General features: G+C 63.7%; 1 protein-coding gene across 3 annotated transcripts; it reads left to right on the forward strand.

Annotated features, from left to right (window-relative positions):
* Window positions 1-743: 743 nt before the first annotated feature.
* On the forward strand, window positions 744-9,329 carry RAMP2 (receptor activity modifying protein 2). Of its 3 annotated transcripts, none has more exons than XM_039517033.1 (4): window positions 744-1,045; window positions 4,309-4,428; window positions 6,191-6,293; window positions 8,090-8,345. In XM_039517033.1, exons 1-4 carry the CDS (start codon window positions 979-981, stop codon window positions 8,343-8,345), a joined length of 546 nt encoding a protein of 181 aa, XP_039372967.1. In that variant the 5' UTR covers window positions 744-978. The 3 variants fall into 3 exon arrangements, with proteins under 3 accessions (XP_039372967.1, XP_039372969.1, XP_039372966.1); XM_039517035.1 differs by having other exon boundaries at window positions 768-1,045; window positions 4,312-4,428; window positions 8,090-9,329; XM_039517032.1 differs by lacking the exon at window positions 744-1,045 and having other exon boundaries at window positions 3,260-4,428; window positions 8,090-9,329.
* Window positions 9,330-9,775: the final 446 nt, after the last annotated feature.

The following is a 9,775-nucleotide window of genomic DNA, read 5'->3' on the forward strand; positions in this document are numbered from 1 at the left end:
GTGAGGGGCACTGACAGAGCTGTGTGCGGAGGGCACCCAGGGCTGGGATAGCAGGGGGGCTGCGGGCCGGGAGTGAGGGGCACTGGCAGAGTTGTGTGCGGAGGGCACCCAGGGCTGGGATAGCGGGGGGCTGTGGGTCGGGATTGAGGGGCACTGACAGAGCTGAGTGCAGAGGGCACCCAGGGCTGGGATAGCGGGGGGCTGCGGGCCGGGAGTGAGGGGCACTGGCAGAGCTGTGTGCGGAGGGCACCCAGGGCTGGGATAGCGGGGGGCTGCGGGCCGGGAGTGAGGGGCACTGACAGAGCACATTTGTTTTCACTAAGCAGCTGTTAGCACCCCACCCCCACTTTGGAGGGTCCCGGTGGCACTGTGAGGCCTCCTGGCACCCCGGGCAGATGCCCCAGTGCTGCCCCATCTCACCTCTTTCTGCGGGGCGGTGGGGGGACTGGCTCTTCCCCAGGCTGATGGGGCATGGGCAGGTGGTGTTTGGGCACATTAGCCAGGCCGTGCCCACGGCCCCGCGAGTCCCACAGCTCGCTAATGGCAGTGCCCATCCTGGGCTAGTGCACGTTCTGAGTTCGCTCCTTGGAGCCAATGGATTTCACAACCCAGCCCAGACGGGATTAAAGGGAAATATACAAGTAAACAAACAGTGGGCCTCGGAAACGCTGCTGAGCGGTGGAGGGAGCGGAGCCTCTCCCACTGGCCCCAGCTGCGAGGGGTGATGCGGGGAGCCGCCCAGGGCTGGCGAAGGCTCGGTGCCCCCGAGGAGCCATGCCCAGCTGGCGGAGCCGGGCCCGGCAGGCGGACTGTTCTGACGGGCGTCCCACGGGGAGGTCTGGTTTAAGGCAGCACTGAGTAATCTCATTTTTCACACGTCTTCTGTAGTCACTACCAGCCCTGTCAGAGGAAAGGAGTTGCTTCCTGTTATTTCCGTTGAAATAGTTGTCCTGACCATTAGCAGGCAGGCTTTTCAGGATGGCACTTTGCAGACAGACCGGCTCTGGCAGGCTCTGCCCTGGGCTCCTGCTGCTGCTGCTCTGGGGTAAGTGCTGCAGGCTGGCTGGGTTTGCTCCAGCTCCCAGGAGTTTGGGGTGGGGAGTTTGCAGCTTTGGGCCACTTGACAAAGCAAGACTTGGCTCCAGCTTCTGCAAGCCAGACCCCCCTGGAGCCCCAGGGTGCTCTGTGTGTGTTGGGGGGGGGCATAGCTAGCGCTAACCCAGCCCCCAAGGTCTAGCTCCCTAATGCACAAGAGGGCCCGGGGCAGGCACTGGCTACTGGGCTCAGAATGACCCCTCCACCCTGGACTGTGTGAAAGGGGGGCTTGAAGGGAGGGGTCTGCAGCCCTCACCTCAGGGACCTGAGTGGCAGGGATAATGCCTGTGCGGAGGATAAGGCCTTAGGGACCCCCCCTCCCATGCTGGGAGCCCAGACTCCTGGGCTCCAGTCCCAGCTCTGGCCCTGGCTGCCTCTGCATCCTTGGGCAGGCCCCTGCCCGTTCGGTGCCTCAGTGTCCCTGTGGGTGTGATGGAGCTGGGGTCCAGGAGGGGCTGGGGGATTGGTAGCTGGGTTTTGTGCAGCGCTGTTACACTGCATGTGACTGTGCCCGGGACCCTGCTCGTGGAGGGGCAGGCGCGTGTCTGCAATGAGATGCAGCTTCCTGGGACTGGCTGGGACGCCCCTGGGTCCTGTCAGCGCTGCCACTGGCACCTGGCGAGCGGCACGTCACCACCAGACGGTCCTCTTGGCTCAAGGCCTTTGGTTCTTCCCTGCTAATTAGTGGCACAAACATACACAGACCTTAACGAAGCTCAGTCTGGCAGAGAATTCCCAGTCAAAGCTGGAAAGGCCCCAGGACGGAGGAGCCAAAGGGGCTCCATGAAACGGCTGCCCATGGGCTGGCCTGAGAGGTGCTGGAGACAAGCCCGTGAGGGCTCCTCGCTGGACGCTGCCTCGCCCCGGGAGCCCAGAGCCGTCGCTGGGTTGGATTTGCTCCTACGTGGACATGCTGATGGGAGCAAGAAGAGCCGGTCGCTGTGAGATCCTGCAAATGCAGGAACAGATGGAGAGACAGCAAGGGGCCAGTCCCAGCCCCCCAGCCCAGCCCCCAGCCCCCCTGAGCCCCAGTCCAGCCCCTCTGAGCCCCGGACCAGCCCCATTGTCCCATGGATCAGCCCCAGCCCCACTGAGCCCCAGTCCAGCCCCCGGACCAGCCCCTGAGCCCCAGACCAGCCCCTGAGCCCCGGACCAGCCCCAGCTCCACTGAGCCCCAGACCAGCCCCAGCCCCTGAGCCCCAGACCAGCCCCTGAGCCCCGGACCAGCCCCAGCCCCACTGAGCCCCAGACCAGCCCCCAGCCCCACTGAGCCCCGGACCAGCCCCACTGTCCCATGGACCAGCCCCCAGCCCCACTGAGCCCCAGACCAGACCCTTAGCTCTGCTGAGCCCCAGTCCAGCCCCACGGACCAGCCCCCTGAGCCCCGGACCAGCCCCCAGCTCCACTGAGCCCCAGACCAGCCCCAGCCCCTGAGCCCCAGACCAGCCCCTGAGCCCCGGACCAGCCCCAGCCCCACTGAGCCCGGACCAGCCCCACTGTCCCATGGACCAGCCCCAGCCCCACTGAGCCCCAGACCAGACCCTTAGCTCTGCTGAGCCCCAGTCCAGCCCCACGGACCAGCCCCACTGAGCCCCGGACCAGCCCCAGACCCCTGAGCCCCAGTCCAGCCCCAGTTCCACAGACCAGCCCCCCGCCCCACTGAGCCCCGGACCAGCCCCAGCCCCACTGAGCCCCGGACCAGCCCCACTGTCCCATGGACCAGCCCCCAGCCCCACTGAGCCCCAGCCCAGACCCGTAGCTCTGCTGAGCCCCAGTCCAGCCCCCCGGACCAGCCCCGCTGAGCCCCAGACTAGCCCCCAGCCCTCCTGAGCCCCAGTTTAGCCCCCAGCCCCACTGAGCCCCGGACCAGCCCCCCACATCCCTGCCATGCCACAGACCAGAGCCCCTCCTCTTGTAGCCTGTGAACGCCTGGCCAGACTCTCGTCCTGCCCTGGGGACGAGCTGGGCTGATTCCACCTTCTCCTCGGGGGTCTCCAGCTCCCAGCCTGGCCCCAGACAGTCCGGGGGTGCCACAGGCTCACAGAGCCCCTATTTACTGCCCTGACCAAGGACATGGACTCAGCCCCATAGTCCCTGTCCCAGTCGGGAAGGGGTGGGGGGAGGGGGAGCAGCTGGGAAATTGAGGGGGGCCCAAGGGGGAGCCGAGCAGGTCGGCCTACAGAGTGAAGTCTCCTGTTTGGGGCCCCAGGCCCTTAGCACCCTCAGTGGAGGACACTCGCCCCCCCCCAACGTCGCAGGGACTCGGAGACCCCCAGCCACAGCCAGCCCCATGGAAGCCGCTACCAAAGTGGTCAATGGGGCTGTCTATGAATTGCCCAAGCTGGAACTGCAGGGGCAGTGAGCCAGGCTGCACCAGCCTCTGCCCCACTCTGCACCCCCGGACCAAGGGGGAGGCTTCTCCGCCCCACGGCATGGCAGCTGGTACCATGGGCAGCCTCCACGGAGAAGCCACGGACTGCACAGGCCACTGAGGCCAGCTCCCCGCTGGCCCCAGAGGTCCCAGCCCCACTGCACTGATGGGGCAGTGTGTGGGGAGCTGGCAGCCAGGGCAGAGAGCAGAGGGAAGGGCCCCTGAGCCCTCTGGAGTGGGGTGGGGTGATCCCCGCCTGGGGAGCTGGGCTAACCCAGGTGCAAAGAGAAGAGGCACTGGTGGGAGGCGCCGTGTGGGGCTGGAGCTTCTCCGCCCTGCCAGTGGCTCTAGCCCGCACCCCCTTCGCTTCCCCTTTCTGCTCCCACACCCACCTCTGCTGCGGCTGCCTGGCTGGGCTGTGGGCGTGTGGCGTGTGCTCAGGCCAGCGCCCTGACAGGGCCTGGGGAGAGCTCACGCTGTTCCTTCTACCCCGGTGGCCTTGCCGCCCTGACTGGCTACTGTGAGACACGCCGAGCCAGGAACCCTGACAGGCCCCGGGGAGCGATGGAGCCGCCAGGGGTGGGAAGGGCTGGAGCCGGGGTGTGTCGGGCTCAGGCCAGCTTCCAGCCCACACAGACCACACCCGCGCTGCCCCTTCTCTGGTGTCTCCTCTAGAATCGAACCTCCCCCCTTGTGCCCCGTCCTGATTCCTGGTTAAAGGGACCCAGGGAATGGCCCAGGGATGTTGCTGCCCCCCGCGAGCCCCCCGTTTGGGGCAGGACACCTGGCCGGGCAGCAGCAGACCCGTGGGTTTTGTCTCACTGAGGTTCCCCCTCCTCCAGCAGCTCTCGGGAGCGAGCTCCGTCCCGCAGGCACCGCCACCCCCCCAGGAGCCAACGAGTCTCTGGCTGAGCTCCAGAACCAGATGGAGGTTGAGAACCTGCTCCTCAACCTGACTGCGGGTAAGTGCCAGGAGCGCCCGGCCACGGTGGGGGCAGTGAGGACGGAGCTCGCCGTGCTGCGACCAAGCCGGCACTCCAGGGATTCCTCCCCTGCCGCTGGCTAGCAAGTCTCCGCCCAGTACCCGTCTCCCTTTGTCAACAAACGGGCAGTGCAGCTGGGCCATCAGCCCGGGCATCTCCTGGCTCCGTCAGCGCTGGTGGGGGCTCTATGGCTTGTGTGGCCTGCCCCACCCCGCGCCCTGCAGGCCTGAGAGCTCCCAGGGAGGAGACACTACAAGGGCGGGACCGGGGCCCTTCTGGGGAAATTGGTGCCTTGCACGTGGCACCTGGAGACAGTGGGGATGGGCACAGAAACATGCCCTGAGAATGCCAGGGTCCCTGGGCACAGAGGTGCTGCTGAATCCCTCCAGCCTCGCAGGCCCTCTCCCCAGGCCACCGCCTGGTGCCATCCAGCCAGTCCCTCAGGCTGGGGCTTTGCCACTGGGCAAGGTCCATACTGCACTGTCCTGCGTTGGGGCCCACCCTCAGCCCTGTTGATGGAGAGCCTTGAGCTGCCTGCAGTGACTCTGGAGCACGAGCACCAGCCTCAGGGCAGCCTGGTAGGAAGCAGGGCACCAGCGCCGGATTGGCTGAGCTCCATGCTTAGATCTCACCAGCCTGTTACCCAGCGTGAGCTCCTCCGGCACCATAACAGCCTTACCGGGGAGTCGCAGACAGGCCCTGGGATACCCCTTGTCTGGCCACCCAGGGGCACCTGCCTGTGTGAGAGATGGTCCCTTGCACCAAGAATCACAGCAATATTCAGGTCACTTACCACCTCATATCTCACACCAAAGACAACGCTTGTAGCCAAGCCGATAATAAACTACATGAAGTATTTCTTGTAACTAGGAAAAGGAAACGAGAGTTATTCACAAGGTTAAAGCAGGTAAACACACATGCACACGCTTATGTTTCAAAAGGTAATAGAAGCTTTAGAACTAATCCAGGCTAAGCAGCTGGGGAAGCCCGTGCTTCTGCCTAGAAAATTTGCCCCCAGAGTCCACGCAGCATGGAGATCCAGTTCCTTCTTGGTGGGGGGTTTTATTCCCCTCTTCCCCCTGCTCTGAGCTGCAAACTCAGCTGATGAGAGGAATCCACTTGCACGACTCATCTCCGTGGGGGGTCAAGAGCAGAGCCACAAAGTCTTCTGTCCTCTTTAACATCCCACAATAGTGCGTCTGGTGTTGCTGGACCTGCCCTCCCGGACAGAATGTAACACCCATGCTACAGATCAGCACTTGGCACTAGTGAAAGTCTCTTTCCTGGCTGGGGATTTACACAGTCAGAGAGGCTCTCCATATGGCCGCTCAGCTATTCCCTTATAGACGTACGTGAGATCAGTGCCGTGAGCCACTCACAAGCTTCCAATAATCACAAAACCCATTCTTATAGCTCTGCTGCCTGCTTGAACCCCACGAACACCCAGGGGAGCCAGCCTGAGCCCCGCTGGGTATTTGACAGTCGTCGGTTGAGACATGGGGACCTTGGCATGAGCTGGCACCTGGCCTGCCAGCGTCCCAGAGGGGGCCGCCTAGAGCCACCCCGCTGGGAGTCGGTGTGCGAGCAATGGGGAGGGGTAGCTGGGAAGGGAACTCCAGGCTTGGGCAGGGGGGAGCTGCTTGAATCAGTCAGAGAGCAGCCTCGCCAGCTTTGTCCCAAGGGGTGGGCACTCTGACAGGCCCCAGACAGCTGCCAAGCGCTTTGGTTTTCTTCTTTCCAGATGAAAAGTACAATCTGAGAGCCTTCCTGTGCTGGGCCAATTTCAGCTACTGGATGATGAACGTGACCAGGGTGCAGCTGTGTGAATGGAGAGTCATCAGCAGGTACCGCAGGGGCCGGGGGATTGGCCAGCCCTGGGCACGAAGCTGCACTGTGGCGTTTCCTTGTTGGCTCCCAGCAGAGCCCTTTCCACCATGCACCAGCCTGTGAGCTGCAGAGAGCCCCGGGCAGCCCAGCAGAGCCGCGGGGGGCAAAGCACACAGGGCTCTCAGCCCCGGGAGGCTGGGAACTCAGCAGAGGGCAGCTGCCTCTGGGTGATGCGATGTGGGGTGGCAGGGGTGTGCATCCCACTGGCTGTACCTGGGCCCCACTGAGCCCAACTCCCATCTGGGGCTGGACAGAGCACGGGGATTGTTTTCTGCAGGGAACTTTGAATGAAAGGGAAAGGCTTGTTTTGTTCCCGATTTCCAATGCACCGACTCTAACCGAGCAGAACTGTTAGTCTCCAGCCGTGTGGCCGCCAGGACGTGCCAAAGGGCATGAGGTGTTTGGGGGACAGGCCCGGCTGCTTTGAAAAGCCCGAAATCCCCAGCAGCCCCACCCGAGCAGCCCAAGGGTCCAAGGTGCTGGAGCCTCTGTCCCCAGGCTGGGGCAGGCCGCCCTGCCTCCTGCCTGGCACCTGCGACCCGCTGGCCACTTGGACCTGTGAGTCCGCCGAGCACTCGGGTGTGTTCATGGGCACTGATTTCCAGAGCCGTTTGGAGCAGCTAGCTCCACAGGGTGGGGGTGAGGAAGGGGGGTCGGGATAGGGATGGGTAGGGTCGGGATGGAGAGGTTCAGGATGGGAGGGGGGCGGGGCGGGGAGGGGAGGTTGGGATGGGGACGAGGAAGAGGAGCGGGAGGGGGACTCCACCTGGCAGGCAAAGCTGAAACACAGGGTGGGTGTCCTTGTAGCTAGTTCCCAAGGCAGGCAGAGCTTCGTCTGCATCTGCCTCTCAACAAGCCCAGTCCCGGCGGAGCCCAGAGCTGTCAACTCTAGCCTGCTCCCCAGGGGCCTGTGGCCCTCGGCCCGGCCTGCTGAGGAACCCAACCAACCTGCTGCTTTGCTCGGCACAGGTCTGGCTTCAGCATGGCCTGTGGCGAGCCGAGCGTGGCTGAAACATGCGGCACTTGCGTGTTCCCTGCCCCCTGCTTCTCTCCAGCCCCCGGCGCGCTCCCATGGCAGAGCTTGAAGGCGTGTGCCTGGCTTGGTGCGTGCCCTGTGGCTTGTGGGCAGGGCTGGGCTGGGCTGTGGTTCTAGTGGGTAAGGAAACACACCGGGACTTGGGTCCTGGGTTAATTCCCGGCTCTGCTGCATGATCTTGGGCAAGCCAAGGCCCTTCCTGTGACTCAGTTTCCCCATCTGCACAAGGGGGCTACGGAGGCTGCCTCCTTTATGCAGCTCAGTGGGTGAGAGGAGCCAAACTCTAGTATTATTATGCACCCACCAGCCAGCCCCTGGCAGCACGACCCAACAGGCCAGTCAGGGAGTCTCACACATGACAACTGATGGGCTCAGTTCCCTGCTGCCTACGCCTGGGTTCCCCATTTCCACCTGTGCAAAGCGGCTGAAAGAGCCGCCGGAGCATGCCTGGTGCCCGTGGCTGTGTGAGGTGCAGGGTAGCGGGGAGCTGGGAACAAGGCAGTTGTACACTGGGGGCAGGACTCCCTCCAGGGGGAGGCTCCTTTACACCGCTCTGGCAGGGCAAAGCAGCCAGCACTGGGGAAAGGGACCGTCCTGGCACGGCGAGCTGACCCGTCTCCTCAGCTGCGGTTCTTGCTGGTCCACAGCCAGTTTGTGGCACTGGATAAAGCCCCGGTCCCGTAGGAAACTCCCCAGCTTGTCCCCTCTCCCCCCCAGGCCATACAGCAACCTCCGCCACTGCCTGGAGACCTTTGCAGAAGAACAGAATTACAGCTACCCCAACAGCATCGCCGAGGAGTGCATCGTCCACAGCCACCGCACCTACTTCCTGAACTGCACCCAGGAGCACCCCACGTTCCTCGACCCACCGGAGGACGTGCTGCTGGCCCTCATCTTCGCCCCCATCTGCCTCATCCCTTTCCTGGTCACCCTGGTGGTGTGGAGGAGCAAGGACGGCAAGATGCAGTCCTGAGTGCCGCAGGGCTCCAGGGTGCCAGAGGCATCGCCAATGTGTTAGAGAACCAGACCTGGCTTGAACCTCTGACCCAACCTGACCTTGCCCCATGGGAGCCAGCCCCAGGCCTTCGCCTGCTGGCTGAGCTCCAGCGCTGGAGAGGCTGGAAGGCCCGGGTGCTCCACCCCTACCTCTGCAGCACTCGCTTCCGGCTGGGACTGGAACCACTGCTCTGCTCCCACCACTTCCAAGAGCCGGCAGGGGCTCCATCTCGCAGGCCTGACTGCCAGGCCCAACACTTTGGAGACACTTGGAGAACCAGCCCAGAGCGGCCCCCTCTGAGCCCCTGGAGCATCCTCCATCTCTGGCTGAACGCCCAGGGTTTGTACCCGCTCAAATGAGGTTACAGCGCTGGGCTTCCAATCCCAGGCCTCTGACACGGGCAGGAGGAGAGAGCCCCGTGGGCGACTCTGCTCTGGGTCTCACGCCGACGTAAGCCCCTGCTGGGGTCCCACTCGCAGCTCACCACAGCTTAACAGGTGCAACCCCCTCCAGGAAAAGGGCTCTGCTGAGTCCTAGCAGCCCCAGCGCTCCTGTGTCGGTCCCTGAGCTGCACTGAGCAGCTGGCGGGGGAAGCCCGGGTGGACTGACTTACAGAGCGGCTCTAGTTCCATGTGAAGAGGGGTCTCGTCCTCCAGAGAACCCCCTCCCCTCACACAGCTGCTTTGCCTTCTAGGCCTCACCAGCAAGCAGAGCTTGCTGTGCCAGGGCTGGCGTCATGGCTGCATGAAGGGGGCCCCTCGCCGAGAAAGCCTTGTTTCAGGACAGGACGTCGTGCCAGGGCAGTGGGTTTCCCCTGCCCTGTTTATGGGGCTCTGACGCCTGGGGCAGGCTCCCTCGCCATGTGACACCAGAGGCTGCGTGCCTCTTTTACTGGCTTTTTCTGATCCCCTTTGAAAACAGGCTTCCTGGTTAACCAGCTGGAGATTAAAGACCTTTCCTTCCCGAGCCCCAGCGCGTCCTTTCGCCATTCGGTTTCTTGCCTTAGCTCCTGCAGACACGTGGGAATTAGAGACAAACCCCAGCCCTTCCCCCCGACCAGCTGGGCAGTGCCCCCCCTTGGTGCCCGGGGCCACAGTCCCACCGGGAGTTGGCTGCAACTTGATTCTGTCTCCCCTTCAATTTGTGGCACTGAGCAGGGACTCAGGGCCTTTCATAGGATCCTCCAGGGCCAGTCGGTGGCTTACAGGCCTCTTGTCCCATGGCACGTTGCTGGGTGACATGTAGGCCCCGTGATTCCCTCTCTTGGATAACAACACTGAGTCCAGCGACTTGCCCGGCGAGCTGCCAATGACCTCGTTGGGCAGGGGGCTCCCTGATTGCCTTGGCCTGGGTCCCTCAAACAAAGCAGCACCAGGGAAGCGCTGGGGAGCTGGGGCCCCTCCCAT

The sequence above is a fragment of the Mauremys reevesii genome, linkage group 27 (assembly GCF_016161935.1).
Source record: "Mauremys reevesii isolate NIE-2019 linkage group 27, ASM1616193v1, whole genome shotgun sequence".
Taxonomy (NCBI): domain Eukaryota; kingdom Metazoa; phylum Chordata; order Testudines; family Geoemydidae; genus Mauremys; species Mauremys reevesii.

Bases quoted from the DNA above. Each gene is read 5' to 3' on its own strand.
- RAMP2 (XM_039517032.1), top strand. From the start codon at position 4,209: ATGTTGCTGCCCCCCGCGAGCCCCCCGTTTGGGGCAGGACACCTGGCC. The intron at 4,429-6,190 runs GTAAGTGCCAGG...TCTTCTTTCCAG, and splicing joins GCTCCTCAACCTGACTGCGG to ATGAAAAGTACAATCTGAGA. The intron at 6,294-8,089 runs GTACCGCAGGGG...TCTCCCCCCCAG, and splicing joins GAATGGAGAGTCATCAGCAG to GCCATACAGCAACCTCCGCC.